Source organism: Saccharomyces cerevisiae, chromosome IX (assembly GCF_000146045.2).
Source record: "Saccharomyces cerevisiae S288C chromosome IX, complete sequence".
Lineage (NCBI taxonomy): Eukaryota > Fungi > Ascomycota > Saccharomycetes > Saccharomycetales > Saccharomycetaceae > Saccharomyces > Saccharomyces cerevisiae.
In genome coordinates, this window is record NC_001141.2 from 136,352 (window position 1) to 163,055 (window position 26,704).

The following is a 26,704-nucleotide window of genomic DNA, read 5'->3' on the forward strand; positions in this document are numbered from 1 at the left end:
CAGATTCGTTAAGTTTCATTATTTTTTTCACTTATTTTATAGAAAAAAATCGGATGTTGAATGGGCATAAATATAAATGTATATATAAGTAATATTGTCTTGTTTCCCTGGAGAAGTAAATGAAAAATGAAATAGCATACAAAACAGACATAAAATTTAAAACAGAAATGAAATGAGCATTTAAAATTAATTAAAAGGTGAAACGACGAATTGAAAATTATTGATGAGGGTGAAGGGAAACAGGGAATGTGCTAGAATTAAAGGGGTAGAAAATTTATGGTGGAGACTTCCCGATACATACTTTAATGTTGTTGCATAAAATTTTCTGAGTCTGAAGTTGACATATTATGCAACGGTTTATTTTGTTGGTAAAATTTATGGTTTAATTGCTTAACTTCATTTTTTAAGCAGTTTACTTGTTCCTTTAAATTTTCAATAGTGTTAAACATTGTTTGCCACATGTATATGACATCTGTAGAGAAAACTGGGGAAATTTGTTCTTGTTGTGCATCGCGCGGTAGCTGTATAGGCATTGTTTGCTGGAAAAATGGCGATGGTGGAGTTTGCAGGATTAGATTGTCTGCCGGTGCTGATGACAAAAGGGAAAATTGAGCCGGGCTAATGAAGGATGGTTCTCCTTTGGTATCCAAAGCTGGCAAAGATTCTAATTTATCGAGGTTGATACTTGACTGAATATGCTCTGGTGTACTAAAAACATTAGTACTATGATTACTATTCCTATTAATATTATTGCTATTATTATTGTTGCTATTGTTACTATTGTTAATATTATTATTGTTATTGTTACAATTATTATAATAATGGTTATTAATATTATCATTAGTACCATTCTTGTTCGGCTTCAATGTTTTTTGCGACTTGAGTATAATGTTTCCGTTTACAAAACTAAAAGTGTTTTGTAACTGCACTAGCAAATACTGCATTCTAGATAATTTTGACGGATCAAAATTTAAGTTTGAGCCTGCCTCTTGTTTTGATTTTTTTTTCTTTTGCTTGGATTTCTTTGATGGATGCACTTTCAAAGACTTTGTGTATAAGACTTTAAATCTATCATGACATTGACGAGAGTTTCTCTCGTACCCATATTGTTGGAATAGGATTTTTGAAATTTTTTTCCAAAAATTCTTCATAGGCTTGAAATATTCTACGAATGTTAGTAATTGAGAATTATTCATTATTGTAGTAATGAATGCTATATCCTCAGGCTCTTTCCATTTTTTCCTTATCTGTCTTGCAGACGAGGAGGATGAATTAGAGTTGTTTAGCTCATTTTCGTCAATAGAGCCTGAGTTGGAGTTGGAGTTCGAATTAGAATTGGAGTTCGAATTCGAATTTGAACTGGAAATTATTCTTGGAGTAACTAAAGAGCAGTCCGAACCCGTTTCTTCATTAAAATTTGAAGTAATGGGTGTGTTTAAATTTGGTGAATAATCAGGGAAATTTTTGCTTATAGTGCTAGACTCATCCATTAGGTTCAACTTCGGTTGAAGATATTCCAAGTACATTTTATAAATATCAGTAATAAAATGATGAGAAAAAAAAAAAAAGACTTAAAAAAAAGGACTGAGAAATAGTTAAACGAATACGATAATATGATATACTACCATGAACTGTAGTCTGGATAACCAAACGGAAAAAAAGGAAATACAAAAAAAGTCAGATTGTAAGGAAAAAAAAAGAGTAGTTTCAGTATTACGAAAACTATTAGATCTTTCTTTAATTTGAACAAGAAAACAAGACTATAAAAAAAAATACTCTTTAGGATGCAGACATAAAAGAACAATACGACCGTCCCTTATTTATATATAGTCCATAGAAATAATCTCAACCAATATAATATGCAAGAAAATAACGAAGTAAGGAACAAGCACAATGGTACGCCCGGTCTTGAAAAAGTTTAAAACAGTACTCGACCCTAGGCGCTAGGGTGGGTGACGCATTTTAACTTTGCAACAGAATGCCATATGCGGTGTTAACCTCACAAGATCGGCTCTACTATCTGCAAGCTGCGGCAAATACCAGAGAAAATTCCATTCCCGTCGACAAAATTTAACCGACCCCCCCCCCCCCCAATTTACGTTTATCAGCTAATCCAAATGTGGAAGGGCAACATTCTCGACGACTCCTTTTTCCGTAATTTAAGTTTGCCCAGGCAAAATCTTATACTTGTTTTCGTAAGAGAAAGATGCGCAGATCCTTTAAGGTTACCTTCAAGCAAATCCAGAAGCACAAATGGCAGGGGAGAAAAGACATGAAGCAGGAGTAGTCAACCGCAAAAACCCCCGCGGGCTTGTTGTTCTGCACATTTTTGATGTGTTTGTTCCTAAGACAAAGTCCTAACTTAGGGTAGTAAGTGACTATATTCTGCACGCTCTTAAAGCAGCCACCTCGTTTAATTTTGCATGCTTATATAAGCTTATAAACGAAGTACCTGAGGACCTGCATCGGCCGGCCCATGTGAAAAGGAAGTATTTACTTTTTCTTCTTCTTTACTATGGAAATAGCTGGAATCCGACTATGCATATGCGTAAGAAAAGAAAATGAAGGAGTTTTCACAGGAAAGCACACTTGCATACTGGGCACAAGTGAGGAGAGGGGCCTGTAATGCTTCTGTGTTTAAAAGACTCCGAAATTAGTCAACGCAGATTTGCAGATGCACGCAAGAATACATAATCAATCACAGTAAGCACATCTCCCCAAGGAAAGAGTAAATGCCTTCGAGCCAGCATTGTGGTCATGCGAGATGTCTAAGAAAAATACTTCGATAAGCACGAGGAAATGTAATATGTCTATCTACCTTATTTTTTTTACAATAAACATATAATAAATCCCTTATCTGGTCACGTGAATTAAACTTCGGGTGTGTTGTAAGAATGGAAGGAGTAAGCGAAACTCAAATTGAGGCCACTTACCACTTCCGGTCGAGCCCGGCCCAGAACCAGTCGTCGGCCAACTTTTTTCTTGGAACAGCGTTACCGCACCTACGCGAGAAATAGTAGATTATAGATAAGAAATACAAGGAGAGGGGTGTGGATGAGCTTTTTTACAAAATAGTGTAAGGCGTCCGGGAAACCCCAAGAACGTTTTTTGACATCCACTAACAGGATTACCCGTCATAGATATACTGGTGCCATTACCCGTTAATGGCATCTTGTATATTTCTTTTATCTTTCTTAACATTCCTGAAAATTGGTAAACAGTAAAAAGAAAAGAAAAAGAAAGAAAAAACATGTATTATTTTGAATTTACTGGAAAATAGGCAACCATTGATTTTCGTTTTTTTATCGTTCTCATCTCTAGCTCTGGTCAGCATTTTTTACTTTATAACAACAAGTTTTTCATTAAAATCCATAGTAGCACAAGGTAAAGGGAAACAAACATGTCATTTCTATGTGGGTCAGCTTCAACGTCAAATAAACCGATCGAAAGAAAGATCGTTATTTTGGGCGACGGTGCCTGTGGTAAAACTTCGTTGCTGAATGTTTTCACCAGAGGTTATTTTCCCGAAGTTTATGAGCCTACTGTTTTTGAAAACTATATCCATGATATTTTCGTTGACAGTAAACATATCACGCTATCGTTGTGGGATACTGCGGGCCAAGAGGAATTTGACAGGTTACGATCCTTGTCTTATTCAGATACGCAATGTATAATGTTATGTTTCAGTATTGATTCACGCGATTCTTTAGAAAATGTCCAAAATAAATGGGTGGGTGAAATCACTGATCATTGTGAAGGCGTCAAGTTAGTCTTAGTTGCACTAAAGTGTGACTTAAGAAACAATGAAAATGAATCTAACGCAATCACACCGAACAATATCCAACAGGATAACAGCGTTTCTAACGACAACGGAAATAACATAAATAGCACCTCAAACGGCAAAAACCTGATAAGTTATGAAGAAGGTCTAGCTATGGCTAAAAAGATCGGTGCGCTACGTTATTTGGAATGTAGCGCTAAGCTGAATAAAGGTGTCAACGAAGCTTTCACAGAAGCCGCAAGAGTTGCTTTAACCGCGGGCCCAGTAGCAACCGAAGTGAAAAGTGACAGTGGATCCAGCTGTACCATTATGTAATATAATAAGACACGGACGCACACACAAAAGAATAGAACCCAAAAAGAGAGACTAAACAAATAATATAATAAGTTATAGAAGTTAATAATACTCCTACTATTTTATATTTTTTATGTAATTACTACCACTGCTTAAAAAAAATATTGCAAAATATCATAAAAGTTTTTACTCATCCTGTTCTTTCCCCTCCAGCATGTGCTCGAGATAAGTCGAAGGTGTAGGTTTTCTTTTGGACTGTACGACCAACAAATTACCCTTACTATGGTTACGATTTACGCTACCATCACTTTCTGGTGAATTAAGCAGCTTTCGACTTGGTGAAGATGCAATTTTTGCGGGTTTCCTTATGTCTTCACCCACCTCCTTTTCATTACCGTTATCGAGCGACGATGCGGATGATGAAGAGATTGTAGACACCAGAGAATTTGTAGATACATTATCACTTGTCATAATCACAGGTTTCTGTAATAATCTAGGGCTTTCTTGGTAAAGTTTAGATAGCCTTGTTTTGTATAAGATATCACCTGTTGGTGAAATGAAAAGTGAATTTCTGTTGGATTCGGATGCAAGAGAGAATAGCGGCCTTTCGAAATTACTTAAGAATGGTTTTTCATTATTAGTATGAGATACAAGTGCATCTTTCACCGATTCATCCTTATTTCCGGGACTAATATCGGACTCGCTGATATGGACCTGATCTTGGAAATTTTCTTTGGCGGGATAATCCATATATGGGGAATCGCCGTAAAACTGGGTATGTTGTGTGGAAAACATCTTTGATTCGTAGTCCTGAACACTTCTGGTCAACCTATGCGAAGAATAAGTTGTTATTACCCACCATAGCAATATTGCCAAAAAAATCACTCCCGCGATTCCCCCCACTACAATGAAAACTGTTCCATTAGGCATATCCCCGGAATCCAAAATATAAGGATTACCATTTCTAGAGGGAGGAGTAATACTTGGTATAATAGAAGAGGATGTAGAGTTGGACAAAAGTGGTAAAGAAGATGAAGAAGAAGCAACAGATGTTATCGTACTACTTGAACTGGCAGTTGTTGTCGAAGAAGTGGAAGTGGTTAATTTTGGAAGGCCTCTCTTGGCAATGGTGATTACTGTCATTCTTGCGTTTTGAGTGTCAATTTATTCTATTTTCAACGACCTTTTAAAGTAATAATGAGTGCTCTTGACTTAACTCTAATGCTATAACTGTTTCTTTGCACCGATGCGTTCCTTTGAATGATCTCAGGTAATATATTAAATATTTTTCAAATGTCTTTACCACATTCTTCAGTAATACATTTTCTCTCTAATTTTTCATTTTCCATTTTCCATTTTATTTTTAGAACGTGTGACAAAGTTGTTTCAAGAACAATATAGAATTCTTAGCCAAAAAGAGAAAGCAAGAAAATTAAACTTTATTTGTCTAAGAAAAGCCCGAACAGCGAAACCGATCACTTCCCAGGATCGGAAGGTGTCACTTTGCGCCTTTTGCTCCGCCGCTCTTTCGTCGGCGTTCTTTGCTTCCCTGGGCGCTGTCGCATTAAGAATATCATGTATATTCAGGAACAAAGGTAAATCACCTATAGACGTGCGCCGCAATAACCCTGCTAAGAAAATTCATTTAAAAAACTTACCTGCCAGTCTTGTTGTTTACTCAAACCACATACTATGATTATACTTTTGTCAGAGTTATGCGATGCCGCTTAAGCTTTGATTAAGAATTTTTTTCTCTTCTTTAAGTATGCCGTGCACTTTTCGCTTCTCCAAAATATGACCCAATACTCATTTGGTTATTTTTACCAAGTAATCGATCAGATAGCATTAATAGCGTGAATATTTGATGGAATAACATATTAGAAAAGCTTTAGCTGGCAATTCTTGTACTGTCTTTCGCCGAAACCTGTTTGATGACTACTTCATCAATTTTTTTTTTTTCTGCCGCATTCCAAAGGTCATAACTTTGCAAAAATAAAGGGTAAATGGTTAAAAATTGTTATCATAAATAAGGTGACCGGTTATATTGAGACCTTTCCTGGACAGTAACTAATACAGAAGCCATTGGTAATGCAATAATTTATTTGATCATGTGACTACGATCCGGGTGAGACTATTCAAAAAAGGAGTCAAGCATTGAAATAATTAATGACTAATCCGAAGTTAATTGTTAGGAGTCAATTGTTTTTTCCAATGAATGGAATCTGAGATGACTAAACTACCAATTTTCAATAGTTCATGGTATAGTGACGTAGTTAGTGCTTTTTTTTCTTGGATCTGTTGACTCACTTCAATTGATGTTTCTTACCCTGACATGACATACTTGATATTTTATCTCTCACGTTATATAACTTGAAAAGGATGCACACAGTTCTGTTCAATATACCCTCCAATATGTAAAAACAGTTTTTCCATTGATTACTCTTAATTTGTTTCCTGCTAAACCAGCAGTACGTGTGTGCCGTATATATTAAAATTACACTATGGTTTTTGATTTGAAAAGAATTGTTAGACCAAAAATTTATAACTTGGAACCTTATCGCTGTGCAAGAGATGATTTCACCGAGGGTATATTGCTAGACGCCAATGAAAATGCCCATGGACCTACTCCAGTTGAATTGAGCAAGACCAATTTACATCGTTACCCGGATCCTCACCAATTGGAATTCAAGACCGCAATGACGAAATACAGGAACAAAACAAGCAGTTATGCCAATGACCCAGAGGTAAAACCTTTAACTGCTGACAATCTGTGCCTAGGTGTGGGATCTGATGAGAGTATTGATGCTATTATTAGAGCATGCTGTGTTCCCGGGAAAGAAAAGATTCTGGTTCTTCCACCAACATATTCTATGTACTCTGTTTGTGCAAACATTAATGATATAGAAGTCGTCCAATGTCCTTTAACTGTTTCCGACGGTTCTTTTCAAATGGATACCGAAGCTGTATTAACCATTTTGAAAAACGACTCGCTAATTAAGTTGATGTTCGTTACTTCACCAGGTAATCCAACCGGAGCCAAAATTAAGACCAGTTTAATCGAAAAGGTCTTACAGAATTGGGACAATGGGTTAGTCGTTGTTGATGAAGCTTACGTAGATTTTTGTGGTGGCTCTACAGCTCCACTAGTCACCAAGTATCCTAACTTGGTTACTTTGCAAACTCTATCCAAGTCATTCGGTTTAGCCGGGATTAGGTTGGGTATGACATATGCAACAGCAGAGTTGGCCAGAATTTTAAATGCAATGAAGGCGCCTTATAATATTTCCTCCCTAGCCTCTGAATATGCACTAAAAGCTGTTCAAGACAGTAATCTAAAGAAGATGGAAGCCACTTCGAAAATAATCAATGAAGAGAAAATGCGCCTCTTAAAGGAATTAACTGCTTTGGATTACGTTGATGACCAATATGTTGGTGGATTAGATGCTAATTTTCTTTTAATACGGATCAACGGGGGTGACAATGTCTTGGCAAAGAAGTTATATTACCAATTGGCTACTCAATCTGGGGTTGTCGTCAGATTTAGAGGTAACGAATTAGGCTGTTCCGGATGTTTGAGAATTACCGTTGGAACCCATGAGGAGAACACACATTTGATAAAGTACTTCAAGGAGACGTTATATAAGCTGGCCAATGAATAAATAGATTAATTTAAACAGTATATGTACAGTTTTATATATATATATATATATATATACATATATAAAGAAACCTGTGCGTTTTTTGTATTTTCAAATACATTTAGTTTTGGCGCCACTTCTATAAAAGGTCTCATGATATTGTTACAATATCAATTTTTCTTCGTTTCTCATGCCCTGTTTCTATGATAGAGGATGAATTTATTATTAACGGCACTAACAACGTACATATAGCTAAATATCACTATTTTGCCATGTTCAAATTTTTGAAGAAATCACCAATTTGCTTTTTCGTATTCATGGCCAACCCAACTTCTACTACTTTAAATCCTTTCATGTCCTTTGTTATTGAAGAGGATGCATCGAACGACGAAGCCTTTTTACCTTTCTCCTCCAATTGTAACCTACTCACTTGCTCACGCAATAATTTGATTTCTTTTAGTAAACCGTCACGTGCAAGAGATTCTTTAGCTAGTTTTGCCACTAATGGATTATCGTCCAATCTCTTATTCTTTACAGTGAACAATTTTAAAATGTTCAGCAACTCTTCAGTATGATTAATTTTGGCGGACACATCGAATAGCTTTTGACGTAATGTCTTTTGCATTCTAAATTGATGCGTGCTGAGATCTTTAACGTATCCACTCGAAGCATCATCAAAATGCATTAAAAACAGATACTCCTCTTTTGCATTGGCTACATCTTCAGTTATTTGTGCAATATCTTTCCTGACATAATCTGTAACTTTTTCCTTCAGGTCTTGAATGTTAGCATTTGTTATTTGCATTTGTTCACACTTGATATTATTCTGAATATTTAATAGAATTTCAGCCTCTGGTATTCTCCAAGTATACAGATTATTGATAGACCGCACTGTACGCTTCACCAAAGGGATGCTCGATTGATCAGTAAAAAAAGTATCCATATTCCGGATGTTTTCCATCAGAACAGTAAACTCAGCTTCGACCGTCTGAAATGTACTCTCAATCAACCTTAACGTAGAATTTTGTGAAACGAAAGGAATATTTGATACTTTTGCACTTGTGTAATATTCTTTCAATTGCTTTGGTTTGCATTGCTCTGCTAAATAATTTTCGTCACCTTCAAATGTTTGAACAGAAAAATTACATGTTTCAACAGGCTCAGTTTGCAGACCATTGTCGACTGCTTCCTTCTTAACAGTTTGTGTACTGTTGTGTTTCACGGGTATGGCATCCGTTTGAACTTCATTTTCCTTGGAACTTTCTGAAAGGTCTGTCTGTATGCCAGATTCAGCATAATTGTCTTCTAATGAAGTTTGTACATCAAAATCAGCGGAAGCGCTCACTTCACGTGCTTTAAAAGCTTCTCCACCATGAGGTAGCTCATCAGTATTAATATCTTCCAGTTTATCGTAGGACTCAGATATACTTTCATCCCGGTCACTGTTGAGTGACATGTTATCATCTGATTCTTTAACTTCACTGCTTTGTCTACTGTCTTTTTCGCTCGCGTCCTCTTCTGAAGATTGGTGGTCTTCGAATTGCTTTATTGCCATATTTGAATCAAAATTCTCTTTTTCATTGTCTTTTTTCAATGCTATTCCATCTCCTTGGACACCATGATTTGGTTGACCGCTCCTTTCATTATTCTTCGAAGTTTCATTCATTTCTTTAGACTTGTTATCGTGATCAACCACAGCATGTTGACTATATTTTGGGTCTGTTTCGCTTTTTTCATGATTGTTCACGTCCTGTGACTTTGGAATTTCTTCGTTTGCTGTGGTATCAAAAGCACTTTCAGAAGTCCTTACAGATATTTCACTTCCTGATACATAACCATCTTTTGGGTCATCGTTATGATCCTTTTTAGAACTTTCTCCAGTTCTTTCTTCTTTCGCTGGTAGAAACGGATTCTCCACACTCTTCAAGGTTATGGGGCCCTTTTCACTAGTTTCTTTAGTATCAGCTTCTTCCATTGGTGAAACCGTAGATGTATTACTTTTATTCATTGTGGAGTTACCAAACGAAAAAGCAGGTGTTGTAGAGCTTGGTTTGGTAATATTTGTTGCAAATGCTGAAAACGGCGATTCGGATTTTGCTTTGACATGATTTCCAAATACAGGATTTTTTAAACCAGCCATGTCAATATTGGCACTTTTTTTTATAGTTTCAGTTAGCTTGCCTATGGGGGATTTTTGCGCTTCCTCCTCGACAACTTCACCATCTTCATCCGAGGGAGTTTCCGGTAATCTAGTAGAAGATGTTTGCTCAACCGTAGAATCTGTCAAATCATTACCGCTTACGTTGGGACCATTGCTTTCGTGTTCTTCATTATCGTCATTGATTTCACTGGTAGAGCCCTTACTTAAAGATCCATTTTCAGTATCATCTTTTGTGAAGGAACTGAATGGTGATTTGTTTCCTAACTGTGAAGAGAAAGGTGAAGCCTGAGTACCGAATTTAAAAGTTGTATCGGAACCAACAGATTCCAGAGCCTTTGAAAATCCAGATCCAAAGGAAGAACTCCCAAAATCAAAGGCATTGGTCTTTGGTTTCGTAGAGGTGTTAGGTTTCGTACCAAAAGGTGTCGAAGAAGAGTCTACATCACTCTTAGACTCATCTTCACTTTGATCGCCAGAAGATGGGAAAGGTGACGTTGAATCTACCTCCTTTGGGCTGTCAACTGTAGGTTTTGAAATAGTAAAGTTTGATCCGAAAAGTTCATTGTTGGCGGGTGCAAAAGATGATGAACCAAATGCAGCCTTTCCAAATATGGATCCAGAGTTAGTTTCGTTACTTGATGCAGTTCCGAATGCAGATGTACCAAAAGAGGGCTTACCAAAGGCAGATCCGGAAGCAGGCGGCTCAGCAGATGAATTTCCAGAGCCAAAGGAAGGAGTACCAAAAGAGGGCTTACCAAATGCAGATCCGGAGGCAGGCGGCTCAACAGATGAATTTCCAGAGCCAAAGGAAGGAGTACCAAAAGAGGGCTTACCAAAGGCAGATCCGGAGGCAGGCGATTCAACAGATGACTTTCCAGAGCCAAAGGAGGGAGCACCAAAAGATGGCTTGCCAAAGGCATATTCTGATGTTGACGGTTCTTTGGCAATAGCTCCGAACGCGGGTTTGCCGAATACTGGCTTAGCAGAAGCAGGATCTGTTGCGTCTTGTTCACTGGACGCTACACCAGTACTGGTAGATGAGACTGATGGCAAGTCAATTTTAAATGCGGATGATCCAAATGAGGGAGCACCAAAGGTTGAAGAACTTTGAGACTGCAGGCTATTGGCAGCGGCTGGTTGTGTTTTAAGAAAAGTGAAGCCTGATGTATTTGCTGATGTGAAAGGATTCTCTGATAAAGCCTTACTTGATTCATTATTTTTCTTTTTTTCTTCCTGCTCCTGTCCAGCAATAGGAATTTTTTCTGATGTAGGAGAGAGAGATTTCTCATGTTCTAAAGATTCCAGATTTATGCTATAATGGCCGCTTTTGATTGCTGCCACATGAAACAACCCGACTATCTGTAAGCTACCTTCGTTATTCAATATGTAAACGAGCGGCAATCGCTCTATCGTATCAACACCGGAACAAGGTTCTAGAATAGTGCCTGAAGTAACGACGTCAACTGCCACACCTATTGGATTTGTGTCCTTATCTGTTTCCTCACTGATGGGCAATACTGCTCGTTCAGAATCCTGGGAAGGTTCAATAACTTGTTTCGAGTCCCATATACTTACTTCACTTGAACATGATGATGCTAGCACATTTACGTTTGCATCAGGTTCAATTAAACCAGACAAGGTAACTTTGTACATATATGGGAACCTTACTATTTGCCCGAATGGAGGTGTAATATCAAAAGTTTCTTGAAATGAGGCGCTGCCGTCTATGTGCTTTATAATGTACATTTTTTGATCGTATGAAACTTCGTCATCGGTCTCTGATATAACATTACCGAAAACCGCCAAAAAATCCTGTGGAGAGAGAATGGTAACACTCAAAGGGGAATATTCTTCTACTGGAAGCTCTTCTAATTCTGACGGTAGAGAGAACTCAAATTGTTTTTCCATTTCGCCATTTCGCCATGCAAAACTTTGAAAACTTCTATCTTTTAGTAGAACTGCTAACTGCGAATTTGTGACATCAAAAGAGGTAACGTTTTGTGCCAGTTGCTTAGTCGATTTTGTTCTTAAATCCAGTGCTGATAAATCATTGACTGAATTTAAAATTACTAAAGTGTTATTAACGTTCTTCAATTGGAAAACTGGCTTCTCAAAAGAAGTGACCGTTCGAAATTCACTCAATTCCTCCAAGTCTAACGAATATAATGCATTTCTGGTTGAAACCAAAACCTGATCACCATGAAAGCACACAAATATTACATCTGGGATTTCTTTCTCCCACTTGAACGTTAACGGAGTAGAGTCGGAGGTGATATGATCTCTCAGTAATTGTAATTCGCCGACCACCGCCTTACTACCAGAGGCAGCAACGAATAAAGACTTACTGTTTGAAATATCGAGATTTTGTAGAGATGCAAATGGCAGTTTTTCATTGAAGGAAGGTAGAATTTGTTTTTGACCTAAAAACTTAAAACCGAAGTCTTCGGAAGTCTCAGTGGGTACTTCATCCTTCAAAGAAGACATGTTATAATGGTTCTGTAATCAATATATATATATTTATGTGCGTTTCTCTGCTAAAATTGCAATAATGAAATTAAACCTTCACGCAAAATCGTTATTGAAGTTGGAGAGGAGACAAATTAACCTGAGAAATATGAATTGGTGTGAAGCAGCGTATGTGTGACAGAACAAACAAGCCTAAACGCCGATGTCAAACACAATTTTTTCTCCAGTTTATGCGTGCAACTATCCTTCGGTCCTTTGTCTTTTTTTCTCTTTTGATCAAACAATTGAAAAAACACTGGTCGTAGGTCACGATAAAAGTTGCGATGTCCCCTCCCACCTAGTTTCCTAAATACTATTATATAATATTAACTAAACAAACGTCAGAAAAAAAAAAAACTCTATCAAAAGTACAAATCCTTATTTAGTAAAATTTATAAGAAAATAAAATCTCTCAGGGCGAGAACGATAGAGACCAGCCAAATTTGTGGACTGGTTCAGTCAGTTGTAGCGCATTGAAAGACATACCCACACCCAAAGAAATATCTTTATTCAAATTTCGCTTGTACGACAATGTAGTCAGGCCTGAATCTGCAATTTTTGCCTTAACTTGCGAAATAGAATCTGGTACGTATCTGGTAACAAATTCAATGTTCATATTAGAACTTGTCTTCGATTGTAAAGTGGCTTTAGTTCCCACTTGCAAATAGCGGTTAACGTTTTGAAAAAATGAAGCAGTTGCGCATTGCCTGTTGTTAGTAGACAAAATAAACGAATATTCTCTGGCAAGATACCCGATTGACATAGCATAGCGTGCACATAAACCCGCAGCTGTGTCATATGCGATGTCAGTGCCGCCAACAAACCCGCGGTGGCCCAAAGTAACACTTCCGACAAAGTCCTTAGGTTGCAAGATGTCTATAGAAGTTCTTGCTGCAAACGATTTTTGGGCGTAGCTCAAATTAAATTTGGCGTTCTTGATGGATTGGGGAGTCAAAAATGCGTTGACATCACCTTTCCAACCAGGTGCTATCTTGGAAAATTCGATTCTTGTATTTAACCTGTTCTGGTTCGACCAACTCTGAGATAGCGACACTCCCTCCTTCCTGTCATAAAACCGTCCTTCTACGCTAGTTTGGATGGGGCCTTCTGTCACGCCCTGCTTCGCCTTCAGAGTAAAATTCACACCATTTTCCGTGGTTGTTGAAATATTCAAAGAGAGGGGGTTGGTGTGAAAAAAGTCCCTATTGAATAGGCCATTGACATCTCTAGATATATCGTTGAAAAATCGTAGTGCCATCGTAGGTAATTTCTAACACTTTCCTCTTCATGCAATTCCTTCACTCGAGAATAAAACAGAAGAGCTCCATCTTCACTATTCTTTCTTTTCTTTTTGTTCCATTTCTGCAATTGGAAGCGAGAAAAAAGGAAAGGAATTGCTAAAGGCGCTTTCAATCATGTAAGACAAATTAGTATTTGGTTAAAAAATGCAGAAGCTCAGTCGCAGCATAGAAAAAGAACTAAACTTTTAAATGCTGAAAACTACGAACAGATTTTGCAGTGTGTCATTTCTGCGGAATCCGTTATTCGTCTCATTTGCTAGGCAGGGCGCACACTATTGGAATAGGAGATATCTTCCAGATAGAAAAGGGTTTTTGCGTCGTACGGCGCGGCCTTGGCAACTCCCCTTCTGGAACAGGCAACTTCCTAATTAGGTTGCCGCAGCGAATAACTTTAATCAGTTCTTATCCCCTTTATGGTATACTGGGTGATATAAAAGAACGAGTAAGACAAGATCAGCAACAAAGTTGAAGATAATCTATTATCTAAAATAACACATACGGCTGCGCACTTGTAGCCATAATCTCGCATGAACATATACACATCACCCACGCGAACACCGAACATCGCACCAAAGAGTGGCCAAAGACCATCTCTTCCTATGCTGGCCACAGATGAGAGGTCTACGGACAAAGAAAGCCCGAATGAAGACCGTGAATTCGTGCCTTGTTCGAGTTTGGACGTGCGCAGAATCTACCCAAAAGGCCCATTACTTGTTCTCCCGGAAAAGATCTACCTTTATTCAGAGCCCACGGTAAAAGAGCTTTTACCCTTTGATGTGGTCATCAACGTTGCTGAAGAGGCAAACGATTTACGAATGCAGGTTCCTGCTGTCGAGTACCATCACTACCGATGGGAACATGATTCGCAGATTGCGTTGGACTTGCCATCATTGACTAGCATCATACACGCAGCTACGACTAAGCGAGAGAAGATACTGATACATTGCCAATGTGGGCTGTCGAGATCCGCAACGCTGATTATTGCATATATAATGAAATATCATAACTTGAGTCTGAGGCACTCATATGATCTGTTGAAATCAAGGGCAGACAAGATAAACCCTTCCATAGGGCTTATTTTCCAGTTGATGGAATGGGAGGTTGCTCTTAACGCGAAGACTAACGTGCAAGCCAACAGTTATAGAAAAGTACCGTGAGAGAGAAAAAAAAAAAAGATATAGCATTCAATGAGGCTTTATTGAGGGGCACGATGCTCTTTTTTTCTTCTGTACTTTATAAATAATTCCGTATTTCTTCGCTTTGTTTCATGCTCTGTTCTGAGCTTTTAGTTTCTCTTATTGAGAGCCTTTTCCAAATCAAGGCTCAGGAAGTGACTCGTCCTTAGAAGAACAAGGTTTGGATTTGGTAGGGTTCTTGTACGAAGTTCTCAATATAATTTGCGCATTTACTGTACGGTTCATACTAGTTTATTCCGGGTAACAAGTTTTCTTGTGATGCTAAATCAATGTGTATATTGAGAAAACTATGTAGTAAGTTACACAAAGCAACAAAGGATATTATTATATGTGACAGAGAAGAATTGCTGTAGAGATTCATGACAATATGAATGAGACTACTACAAAACAGCCGCTAAAGAAAAGGTCCCTGAGCAGCTATCTTTCAAACGTGAGCACGAGACGGGAGGAGCTGGAAAAGATTTCTAAACAAGAAACATCCGAAGAGGAAGATACTGCCGGCAAGCATGAACAAAGGGAAACACTGTCGGAAGAAGTAAGTGATAAGTTTCCAGAAAATGTTGCATCGTTTCGCTCACAGACTACAAGCGTTCATCAAGCCACCCAAAATAACCTGAATGCAAAGGAATCCGAAGACCTGGCCCATAAGAATGATGCGAGTTCACACGAAGGAGAGGTTAATGGGGACAGCCGTCCGGACGATGTTCCTGAAACGAATGAAAAAATAAGCCAAGCAATACGAGCGAAAATTTCGTCATCATCATCATCACCCAATGTACGTAATGTTGATATCCAAAACCATCAACCTTTTTCGAGAGACCAACTTCGAGCGATGTTGAAAGAACCAAAAAGGAAAACTGTTGATGATTTCATAGAAGAAGAGGGTTTGGGAGCTGTTGAAGAAGAGGATTTAAGTGATGAGGTACTTGAAAAAAATACAACAGAACCAGAAAATGTGGAAAAAGATATAGAGTATAGCGACTCAGATAAGGACACAGACGATGTGGGAAGCGATGATCCCACGGCACCCAACTCACCAATAAAACTTGGTCGTCGCAAACTGGTTAGAGGTGACCAACTTGATGCAACAACAAGTTCCATGTTTAATAACGAATCAGATTCTGAATTATCAGATATCGATGATAGCAAGAATATTGCTTTATCCAGTAGCCTATTTAGAGGCGGTTCTTCACCTGTGAAAGAGACAAACAACAACCTTTCAAATATGAATTCTTCACCAGCACAAAATCCAAAAAGGGGTTCTGTCTCCAGGAGTAATGATAGTAACAAGAGTTCTCATATAGCTGTTTCCAAGCGCCCCAAACAGAAGAAGGGCATATATAGGGATTCTGGTGGTAGAACAAGACTACAGATTGCCTGTGACAAGGGCAAATATGATGTAGTCAAAAAGATGATTGAAGAAGGAGGTTACGATATTAATGACCAAGACAATGCTGGTAATACAGCATTGCATGAAGCGGCGTTGCAAGGTCATATTGAGATTGTGGAACTGTTGATAGAAAATGGTGCAGATGTAAATATCAAGTCTATTGAAATGTTCGGCGATACTCCCTTGATCGATGCTTCCGCCAATGGACACTTGGATGTTGTCAAGTATCTTCTTAAAAACGGTGCGGACCCAACTATACGTAACGCTAAAGGGTTAACTGCGTTTGAATCTGTCGATGATGAATCTGAATTTGATGATGAAGAAGACCAAAAGATTTTGCGTGAAATAAAAAAAAGGTTGAGTATAGCCGCTAAAAAATGGACTAACAGAGCAGGAATTCATAATGACAAATCTAAAAATGGCAATAATGCTCACACAATAGATCAGCCACCTTTTGATAATACCACAAAAGCCAAAAACGAAAAGGCCGCTGACTCACCTTCAATGGCTTCCAATATTGATGAGAAAGCTCCGGAAGAGGAATTCTATTGGACAGATGTTACTTCTAGAGCGGGAAAAGAAAAACTGTTTAAAGCTTCGAAGGAGGGACATTTACCATACGTTGGTACGTATGTAGAAAATGGTGGTAAGATAGACTTAAGGTCATTTTTCGAAAGCGTTAAGTGTGGCCATGAAGATATTACAAGTATCTTTTTGGCATTCGGATTTCCCGTAAATCAAACTTCAAGGGATAATAAAACATCCGCTTTAATGGTAGCTGTAGGTCGTGGCCATCTTGGAACTGTTAAACTGCTATTAGAGGCAGGTGCAGATCCAACCAAAAGAGATAAAAAGGGTCGTACCGCTTTGTACTATGCCAAAAACAGCATAATGGGAATAACAAACAGTGAAGAAATTCAATTGATTGAAAATGCTATAAATAACTATTTGAAGAAGCACTCTGAAGATAATAATGATGATGATGATGATGATGATAATAATAATGAAACATATAAACATGAAAAAAAGAGAGAGAAAACGCAATCACCCATATTAGCAAGCCGAAGAAGTGCCACTCCTAGAATTGAAGACGAAGAGGACGATACGAGGATGCTCAATCTGGCAGACGATGACTTTAATAACGATCGTGATGTCAAGGAATCTACAACTTCGGATTCGCGCAAGAGATTGGATGACAATGAAAATGTTGGTACTCAATACTCATTGGACTGGAAAAAACGTAAAACAAATGCCTTGCAAGATGAAGAAAAATTAAAAAGTATCTCACCACTCTCTATGGAACCTCATTCTCCAAAGAAGGCAAAATCTGTAGAGATAAGTAAAATACATGAAGAAACGGCTGCTGAAAGAGAAGCAAGACTCAAGGAAGAGGAAGAATACAGAAAGAAAAGATTAGAAAAGAAAAGAAAAAAAGAACAGGAACTACTACAAAAGCTGGCCGAAGATGAGAAAAAAAGGATCGAAGAACAGGAGAAGCAGAAAGTCTTAGAAATGGAAAGATTGGAAAAAGCTACTTTAGAGAAAGCAAGAAAAATGGAAAGGGAAAAAGAAATGGAAGAAATCTCTTATAGAAGGGCAGTAAGGGACTTATATCCGTTAGGACTGAAGATTATTAACTTCAACGATAAACTTGATTACAAAAGATTTTTGCCGCTATATTATTTTGTAGACGAAAAAAACGATAAATTTGTGCTCGACTTGCAAGTAATGATATTGTTGAAGGATATCGACTTGCTCTCAAAGGACAACCAACCAACTTCTGAGAAGATTCCCGTCGATCCCTCGCACCTGACTCCATTGTGGAATATGTTGAAATTCATTTTCCTGTATGGAGGTAGTTATGATGATAAAAAGAACAACATGGAAAATAAAAGATATGTTGTAAACTTTGATGGGGTTGATTTGGACACAAAGATTGGGTATGAGCTTTTGGAGTACAAAAAATTTGTTAGTTTGCCCATGGCGTGGATTAAATGGGATAACGTTGTTATTGAAAACCACGCAAAAAGAAAAGAAATTGAAGGAAATATGATTCAAATATCAATAAACGAATTTGCACGATGGAGAAACGATAAGCTGAACAAAGCGCAGCAGCCGACGCGCAAACAGCGTTCTCTAAAAATACCTCGAGAGTTACCGGTTAAATTTCAACACCGTATGAGCATATCCTCCGTCCTCCAGCAGACATCCAAAGAACCATTTTGGTAAAACAATTCATCGGTCCGTTGGCATATGCTCATACATAGTTGCATTTTCGATTCATTAAATACTATTCATGTTAACATAATTCCATATAATCGTACTGTTTTGTCATTATTATATCGGCATGACACTCACCAATTTCTTTTTTTGATTTTGTATTGTTCGATAAGGCAACGAACGAGTACTCGAAAAAATGTCATGGACCCCTTAAAATTACTGAGGGGTTCAGAAAATACCGTGCAAAAGACGAAAAAAGACGAATTTCATTTGATTTATATTTTATAAATGACTGTTGCATTAAACAATAGACCAATTATTTCAATTTAATATTCTTTGCAGGAAACTTTCACAATGGAATAACGCCACATATTCATTGTAAAGAGCATGTATAACAAACACTGATTTTTGTTTTGAGTTTTAAAAGATATCCATTTACTAACATTCGAGGTGTACAAGCACAAGTTTTGCAGTGTTGCGTACTTCTCTTACTAAAGGGGCACGGCTAACTGGGACAAGATTTGTTCAAACAAAGGCCCTTTCGAAGGCAACATTGACAGATCTGCCCGAAAGATGGGAAAATATGCCAAACTTAGAACAGAAAGAGATTGCAGATAATTTGACAGAACGTCAAAAGCTTCCATGGAAAACTCTCAATAACGAGGAAATCAAAGCAGCTTGGTACATATCCTACGGCGAGTGGGGACCTAGAAGACCTGTACACGGAAAAGGCGATGTTGCATTTATAACTAAAGGAGTATTTTTAGGGTTAGGAATCTCATTTGGGCTCTTTGGTTTAGTGAGACTATTAGCCAATCCTGAAACTCCAAAGACTATGAACAGGGAATGGCAGTTGAAATCAGACGAGTATCTGAAGTCAAAAAATGCCAATCCTTGGGGAGGTTATTCTCAAGTTCAATCTAAATAAGTAGACGAGGAAAATAAAATTGTTTCGTATATTCCGTGTTTGGGGTATAAGTAGATTGTTTTCATATATACGCATTTGGTCTTAGTTCAGTAGGTTGATTACTTAGTTCCTTGTACCTTCTTCTGCAAATATCATTCATTGTTACTTCGAAGAAGAAAAAAAATAATCATGGAAAATTGGAAAAAAAAAAAGTCCAATCTAAAAAATAAAAATGTTCAAGTCATCGATTCTATGGGGAGGAAAAGGACAATCAGAACCGAAGTGTTGTGTAGCTAAAATATGTCATTTTCCTTCGGCTTTACTTCCAATGACTTTGATGATGATGAGCTTGTTGCTCAACCTGAAACATTCGTTGAAAGCAGCAAAGAAAACGAAAATACCACTGCTTACATCAATCCATTAGATTCGGATTTCTTGTCGCAAGCTGGAGTTGTGCAGCCAAATGTGGAAGACCTAGGAACAATATTGGAAAGTCTTAAGGATGTTAGATTGACATTTGAAGAGTTCCAATCTCCGATATATAGAAAACCATTGATCAAGAGGGAACTATTCGATGTCAAACATCAGCTAATGTTAGAGACAGATGCCCAATCCAACAACAACTCCACGGAACTGGACATTTTACTAGGTGATACTTCTGAAGATTTGAGAAAGAACATCTATGAAGGTGGGTTGAAATCATGGGAGTGCTCTTATGATTTAGTTGATTTGTTGTCAGAGAACGTTGATAGAATAAGCAACGATATCGACGCGGTTGTCGAAATAGGCTGTGGTACGGCACTACCCTCAGAGTTTCTTTTCAGATCTGCTCTTCTACGGAATGATAGAAGTAAAGGTTTAAAGTTTGTTTTGACTGACTATAATGCCAGTGTATTAAGATTAGTTACCATACCGAATTTGGTTATAACATGGGCTAAAACGGTTTTGACAAAGGAACAATGGTACGCCTTACAGAAAGACGAATGTGAAGATATTCCAATAAATAATGAGGAACTGCTTCTTACCTCAAAGCTGTTAGCTGCCTTTTACGACGATGTACAAAGCAGGAATATCAGCGTCACTCTTATATCAGGATCGTGGGGACGTAAATTTAGTAATTTGATCCATGAAGTACTCTCAGGTAGCCAAAAAGTCCTTTCATTATCCTCAGAAACAATTTATCAACCTGACAATTTGCCCGTTATAGCGGAAACAATACTTGACATACACAATTTACCACAAACCGATGTCAAAACTTACGTAGCCGCAAAGGATATTTATTTTGGAGTCGGTGGTAGCATCACTGAATTTGAAGCTTATTTGGACGACAAAATAAACTCCGAACATCTACCAATTCATTCTGAAAGGTTTAAAGTTAACTCTGGCTTAAAAAGGTCGATTATATGCATTGAAACAAATAAAGCTATCCGATAGTTAGTATAATTTGTTTCAACTTCATTTCCTTAAGTTAATCCATAAGTCTTTTACTGTATCTTTTATTTATAACATGGATGAAAATAGAAAAGAAATATAGAAGTAAAAATTAAAGTAACTGTTCAATATACATAATATAATTGGAAAGCAAAAATGCAACCAACAAAAATATACAGTTTCTTTTTATCATTGATTCCCTTTTAGCCTTATTTGCTAATTCTGGCTTTCATGATTTGTAAGAATTCTCTGTAACTTTCGTTATTCAAAATCTTATCCTCCACTAAGGTGCTAGAAGCCCATAGTCTTAGCGTTGCAACTTCCCTAGCAGATGCATGGTTAACGGGCTCGCTCAAAGAGGCACCCCTAACAATATACAATGATTGGTAAGTGATGACATCATCATGGTTTCTCAATTGGTTGATAATGTTTCTTACTCTTTGATTGAATTCAGAATTTTCAACAACAGGTATTTCCTGTTTGCCAATTGGAATGTCAAAGATATCCTGTGTTCCAAACACATCGAATACTAGCGCTGGTACAGCGTCACCACCCATCCACAAAAACAATTCGTTACCATTATCTATCAAGTATAGACCGTATCTTTCAAACAACGAAGAGGTAGCATTGATTGGTTGAGGCAAAACAATTGTGCCAGTAGCTTCACCATCTTCAGTTTGCACTGGTAACCCAGCCTCATCAGCCATATCATGCAGCGAATAAACATCAGGGTAGATGTTTTTGATTAGATATTTCAAAGGTAATGATTCTAAGTTGTTCAAGGCCGAGGCGCGATGGTCACTTGGGACAATACCAGATCTAAATGCCATATGCTTAGTTAAAGAATGCATTAACAATGGGAACATTCTCAAATTGGCACATAACCTCAATGGGGCCCCCCCTGCAGTGTTGGACACCACTATTTCCTTCTTGTACGTGGCTAAGATATCTTGCACGGATTTGTTGATCAATACTCTTGCATCGTCCAAACTGGAATTCAATGCTTTCTCCACCGCCTTCGAGTTGTAAAACGACGCTATAGCTAATTGGTCAGCAGATGCGTAGACTTCTGCCAACGATTCCGTGGTTGGCATAGCCAATGTTATAATTCTTATTCTACGTTGACTATTATTCAGAGATAAAAGTACCGCTACTTGAACATAACAATAGTCAGCCATAATGGATTCATCAACGTTAACTTCGAATAAGTATGATTGATCTCTTGGCATGGTGGAAAATGCACATAAATCAGATGATCTATTGAAGAAGTGACCATAGAATCTACTCATTCTCAAACCTGTGGAACCACGGGCTCTCATTACGGTTTCCATACAGAAATCCATGGAAATGTGCTTGGCAAACTCAGTGGAAAATTTGACAATATCATTTGGGTTCTTGCCTGAAAAACCAGGATAGAAATGCGTTTGACCAGCAGTGAAACGACTCAAATTCGATAGTGATGCAACGTCCATATAATCTTCAGAAGCCAAAAATAAATCGACAGTAATCTGTACTTTAGAACAATCGATGGTGAAATTCTTATAAAATGAGTCTTGACAGGAAAGTAGTTGTGCAGTTTCCTTGGATGTATTAACAACACCACTTTCATTTCTCCTTTGTAATTTTCCTATGCCTAAGTTGGGCAAAGTACCTGACACAACAATTATTTTACCACCAACGCCACCAATTAAATGATAAGCGGATTTCAAAGCGGGGCCCAGTGCGAAATTTGTGATTAAATTAGATTGGAAGATTTGAGGAATCTTGGTCAATAAAGTTTCAATGTTTTGTCTGCAGGCCTTTAAGGACACAACCATAGAGTTTGGTCTGGGCAAGAAAGGCTCTTCCAGGTCGGCAATATCCATCATGTTGATTTGATCGGCGGACTCTTCATTGTTTTCAGAATCCAATGGGATTTTAAAGTAGTGAATGGCGTTGTCTACACATAAGATGGAAATTCTGGTTCTTTCATCATGGTTTGGAATGGAATCAAGATTTTGCAAAAGGGTGTTGATGGTAGTGGCCAGTAACCCACTCTTGATAGAGGACTGGGAGACATCGATCAGGAAACAGTAAGTGGCTGGAGGTGGTTGTCTTAGAGTATATTCCTTTGGGGCCATATATTCCATCACAGCACATTTGATTTCATTTCTGTCGTATCTACTCTTTGGGTCGTTTGGATCGCTCTGGTCCATTTGCATAGGAACGTCATTGGCCAGACGACAAAAGTTACATCTCCATCTTCTGCCTTGCTCGATAAAAGTGACAAAAGGGTTCATGTAAGAACGACAACGACGACAACGGACAATAAGTCCATCTTCATTCAATGGAGGCGGGTCGATATCGTCGTACAAGTGTTGGTATGGTCTGATAACAAGCCCAAATGGAAGTTTAGACTTCTTCAGCAGGGAGCTGTTCTTAGGAACGGCGTTCAAGGTCGACCTGATATAATCTGGAGACGCATTGGACAATTCAGAAGGAACTAACATCCTTTCTGGAGGAATAACCAACGGTGGGGGAGGCAAGGTCAGATCGGTAATTGGAGGAGGCAATTCCGTCAACAGATCGATTGGATACAACTGGTTCATGGGCCTCATGTTTTGGCCCATTGCGGCGCTAGGTTGGCCATACGCAGGCGCTGCCATTGGTTGTTGCTGTTGCTGCAAAGGTGTGCCCATTTGCACGGGAACCTGTGGCTGCATATAAGCGTTAGGATCGACTAGCGGTACGTTGTGCAGATGCATATCGTTCATGGAAGTGGTGGCCTGATCAATTTGCTGGTGTAACTGTTCTTGAGCAGGGGTTAGGAATTGTTGCTGCCCCATGGAAGGGACTGCACCCTGTGGCGGCATTCCCATCTGACCATAGCTCATTCCAGCTGCAGCAGGATCCTGCGGAGGCATGAATTGTGCTGGCTGTTGTAGAGGGGTGGCATTTTGTCCATACTGGAGCTGAGCTTGTGGGTAAACACGTTTCTTGTGATGAGACATTTTGCAGATGGTCTCAGACTTATATATTTATGTCTGTTTCAATGCGGCAAAAATGGACCTGAGTGCCAGATAAAACCTTTTTGTAGTGCTATTTTTGGCCTGTTTCCTGATGTACCATCCTCCTTACATAGTTTTGTTTTTCTTCGTTTTCGTTCTTCCAGTTTTCATTTTCTTCTGCCGTAAATGGAAAAAACAAGAAAAAAAAAAAGAGAACAGCTAAGCGTTAACAAATCTGCTCCAGTGGCCATGTCCAAGACTGTTTTTCAAGCCCAGATAGTGCCTGAATAGACTGCATTAAGCTGAAAAACTTATAGCAGTGGTTAGTGCAAAATGCACACTTGTCAGTGCTATGTATATTTGTGACACGATTCTATCACCCAAACATAGCACTAATTACTTTTTTGTTACCCGGCATTCTAGGCGGAAATTTGCTGAAATTTTCCATCAATTAATTACGTAACCTATTCTTTTAAGAGCATGATGTTGTATATAAATATAGATCACCTTAGGAACAGTCAGGCTTTCTTAGGTTTCAGAAGTTCATGTGTCTTGGCGCAGTCAATTCTCTCGATCTTTTTTTGGTTTGGACGTTTAAGAGTAGCGGTCGCCGGAAAATAGAGAGAAAAAGGAAATTTAAAAGGAGTTCTTCTTTCTTCTTATTATTAGATCGTATACAGTAAAAAAAAAAAAAGGAAGTAGTAGTTCGAAGAGAAAGAAATAAATGGTAGGCTCGAAGGATATTGATCTATTCAACCTGAGAGAGAACGAGCAAATCGTTTCTCCTTGTCTTATCGTGCACGGAAAATGCAATAAGCAAAATGGTGCGAAGACCGTTCAAGTGCAGCATCCACAATTGCCTCCAATTACTTACCCCATACATAATCAGTTCTTCAAGGCCACTGTGATATTGACTCCTGGTGAGAACAAGTTGACCTTTGTTACAGACACTAACACCGCTAGGACAATCGTATGTTACTACACACCACTGACGCAGAACCCTCCCGTACACCTGTGTCTGATCTTGGCCAAGGATTCGCCTTTACAGTTTGACTCTCCTCGAGAACAGAAGGACAGAGAGGGCGGGAATGGCCTCGAATTGGCAATCAAGAAGCTAAGACTTGGGGCCAGACTCATGCAAGCGTACACGAACGAGCAAATGCTGAGAAACAGTATGGGAAATAGGACGTTTCCCTTTGTTGAAGAATTTACCTGGGACACGCTGTTCGAACGGCCTGCTATGAGAAACACCATCAAAATACATGTAGTTCGTTCGGAAAAGACGGTGAAGGAAATCCAGGACCCTGACATAGCTCAACAGAATTCCAAAGGGAAAAACACCGGCGCCCTTTTTGGGATAGCCATGGACGCCCTTAAAAGTTACGGCGGACCCTTCACCAATAACGAAAAGCCTGTTCAGGCAGCTTGTATGTTTCTAGACACCCACTGGGATGGTAAGTTGATTAGAGGCCACGCCGCATTGGGTGGGGGTGACGACAGCATTAAGCTCGCCATTTTTGGGTCGCACGGGCTTTACTCATGGCCTACTTGTCTCGAGCAATTGGTGCCTTATTTTACTGATGAGACAAGATCCTCCACCAGTGAAGTCGCCAACGACTGTAATGAGTGTGGTACTTACTGGGAATGTTTGACTATCACGTTGGGAGCATTTATGCATGAGATTGGTCACTTACTGGGTTGTCCTCATCAGGAAAGCGGTGTTATGCTAAGAGGCTATACCACTTTGAATAGGTCTTTCTTGACTAAAGAGGCTTATTCTGTAAGAACTAATTCAACTGGTGCTAGTCCTCCCATCTTCCCCAAGGAAGAATGTACCTGGAACCGTCTCGATACGGTAAGATTTTTGTACCACCCCTCTTTCACTTTACCACAGGATTATTACGATCCATCGTTCATGAGACCTACAAAATTGGGCGGATACCCCAATATAAAACACTCTGTATATCCTTTGGGTAACGGCAGTTGCCGCATATTATCGCCCACAGGAATCTATTTGATTGAAATTATATGTGATGATTTGGCCAGGGGCCATATTGAATACTTGCCGGTTTCCCTAGGTGGACAGGGGCCTCAACGGGAAGTTATAGTAACATTAGATGATTTACGTGCCAGGTTGCCCAAGAATGAACTCGCCAAGTTTGGCAATACCTTCAAATTGAAAATTCTTTCTGTTAATGCACCGGAAACCGAGTTCGACAAGTTCCCATCTTTGTTAGATGTTCAGCCATTAGACATGTCGAAATATGGGTTTTCTAAAAATGTTCAAGGTATCAAATCACCACTTTATGGTCGCAGCGACGGTGGTAATGCTGTCGGCGTCGTCGCTTTTGATGTTAGATTAGTCACTGCTGTGAGAATATACCATGGCTATGCATTAGATGGTGTGAGGTTTTATTACAAGGAAAAACCAACTGGAACAAAGGATGCTCCCGCATCCAAGCCCTCTGTACCACCAAGAAATTATTTCTCAAAAATTACACATAGTATCAAAAATCATGCTTCAATAAACGAAGAAAATCTAAAAAGTGTACTCTTTGGACATGAAACACAAAATTTTACGGATGCTACACTAGAACCGGGTGAAATAATCATTGGGTTTAATCTGAGGTGCGGAGCTTGGGTTGATGCTATCCAAATTATAACGAGTCATGGGAGAATGACCGACATGTTTGGTAACAAAGACGGAGGTGGGTTCGCTGAATTGCAGCCACCTAATGGCCAATATATCCTAGGTGTGACTGGCAGAGTCGGTCAATGGGTCGACGCCTTCGGAATTATTTACGGAGCTTTATAGTAATTAGTCAAGGTTTTTTTTTTCTTATTTTTTTCTATTTCATAACTTAGTCATATCAAAATATATCTATTAAATTAT

General features: G+C 38.6%; 12 protein-coding genes across 12 annotated transcripts; 7 read left to right on the forward strand and 5 right to left on the reverse strand.

Moving 5' to 3' along the window:
* Window positions 1-302: 302 nt before the first annotated feature.
* RPI1 (Rpi1p) lies at window positions 303-1,526 on the reverse strand (the record flags this gene model as incomplete). The annotated part of the gene is made up of 1 exon (NM_001179467.3): window positions 303-1,526. The coding sequence occupies one exon, from the start codon at window positions 1,524-1,526 to the stop codon at window positions 303-305; it is 1,224 nt and encodes a 407-aa protein (NP_012147.3).
* Window positions 1,527-3,400: 1,874 nt separating this feature from the next.
* Window positions 3,401-4,096, forward strand: RHO3 (Rho family GTPase RHO3; the record flags this gene model as incomplete). The annotated part of the gene is made up of 1 exon (NM_001179466.1): window positions 3,401-4,096. The coding sequence occupies one exon, from the start codon at window positions 3,401-3,403 to the stop codon at window positions 4,094-4,096; it is 696 nt and encodes a 231-aa protein (NP_012148.1).
* Window positions 4,097-4,261: 165 nt separating this feature from the next.
* On the reverse strand, window positions 4,262-5,218 carry PRM5 (pheromone-regulated protein PRM5; the record flags this gene model as incomplete). Its single annotated transcript, NM_001179465.1, has 1 exon — window positions 4,262-5,218. The coding sequence occupies one exon, from the start codon at window positions 5,216-5,218 to the stop codon at window positions 4,262-4,264; it is 957 nt and encodes a 318-aa protein (NP_012149.1).
* Window positions 5,219-6,576: 1,358 nt separating this feature from the next.
* Window positions 6,577-7,734, forward strand: HIS5 (histidinol-phosphate transaminase; the record flags this gene model as incomplete). The annotated part of the gene is made up of 1 exon (NM_001179464.1): window positions 6,577-7,734. The coding sequence occupies one exon, from the start codon at window positions 6,577-6,579 to the stop codon at window positions 7,732-7,734; it is 1,158 nt and encodes a 385-aa protein (NP_012150.1).
* Window positions 7,735-7,975: 241 nt separating this feature from the next.
* On the reverse strand, window positions 7,976-12,358 carry NUP159 (FG-nucleoporin NUP159; the record flags this gene model as incomplete). The annotated part of the gene is made up of 1 exon (NM_001179463.1): window positions 7,976-12,358. One exon carries the CDS (start codon window positions 12,356-12,358, stop codon window positions 7,976-7,978), a length of 4,383 nt encoding a protein of 1,460 aa, NP_012151.1.
* A 433-nt stretch (window positions 12,359-12,791) lies between these two features.
* On the reverse strand, window positions 12,792-13,637 carry POR2 (putative porin POR2; the record flags this gene model as incomplete). The annotated part of the gene is made up of 1 exon (NM_001179462.3): window positions 12,792-13,637. One exon carries the CDS (start codon window positions 13,635-13,637, stop codon window positions 12,792-12,794), a length of 846 nt encoding a protein of 281 aa, NP_012152.3.
* A 570-nt stretch (window positions 13,638-14,207) lies between these two features.
* On the forward strand, window positions 14,208-14,837 carry SDP1 (mitogen-activated protein kinase tyrosine protein phosphatase SDP1; the record flags this gene model as incomplete). Its single annotated transcript, NM_001179461.1, has 1 exon — window positions 14,208-14,837. One exon carries the CDS (start codon window positions 14,208-14,210, stop codon window positions 14,835-14,837), a length of 630 nt encoding a protein of 209 aa, NP_012153.1.
* Window positions 14,838-15,243: 406 nt separating this feature from the next.
* On the forward strand, window positions 15,244-18,495 carry HOS4 (Hos4p; the record flags this gene model as incomplete). The annotated part of the gene is made up of 1 exon (NM_001179460.1): window positions 15,244-18,495. The coding sequence occupies one exon, from the start codon at window positions 15,244-15,246 to the stop codon at window positions 18,493-18,495; it is 3,252 nt and encodes a 1,083-aa protein (NP_012154.1).
* Window positions 18,496-18,870: 375 nt separating this feature from the next.
* Window positions 18,871-19,414, forward strand: COX5B (cytochrome c oxidase subunit Vb; the record flags this gene model as incomplete). Its single annotated transcript, NM_001179459.1, has 2 exons — window position 18,871; window positions 18,960-19,414. Coding segments are annotated over 2 exons (456 nt in total).
* A 279-nt stretch (window positions 19,415-19,693) lies between these two features.
* Window positions 19,694-20,827, forward strand: HPM1 (protein-histidine N-methyltransferase; the record flags this gene model as incomplete). The annotated part of the gene is made up of 1 exon (NM_001179458.1): window positions 19,694-20,827. One exon carries the CDS (start codon window positions 19,694-19,696, stop codon window positions 20,825-20,827), a length of 1,134 nt encoding a protein of 377 aa, NP_012156.1.
* A 206-nt stretch (window positions 20,828-21,033) lies between these two features.
* On the reverse strand, window positions 21,034-23,814 carry SEC24 (COPII subunit SEC24; the record flags this gene model as incomplete). The annotated part of the gene is made up of 1 exon (NM_001179457.3): window positions 21,034-23,814. One exon carries the CDS (start codon window positions 23,812-23,814, stop codon window positions 21,034-21,036), a length of 2,781 nt encoding a protein of 926 aa, NP_012157.3.
* A 721-nt stretch (window positions 23,815-24,535) lies between these two features.
* Window positions 24,536-26,626, forward strand: YIL108W (putative metalloendopeptidase; the record flags this gene model as incomplete). The annotated part of the gene is made up of 1 exon (NM_001179456.1): window positions 24,536-26,626. One exon carries the CDS (start codon window positions 24,536-24,538, stop codon window positions 26,624-26,626), a length of 2,091 nt encoding a protein of 696 aa, NP_012158.1.
* Window positions 26,627-26,704: the final 78 nt, after the last annotated feature.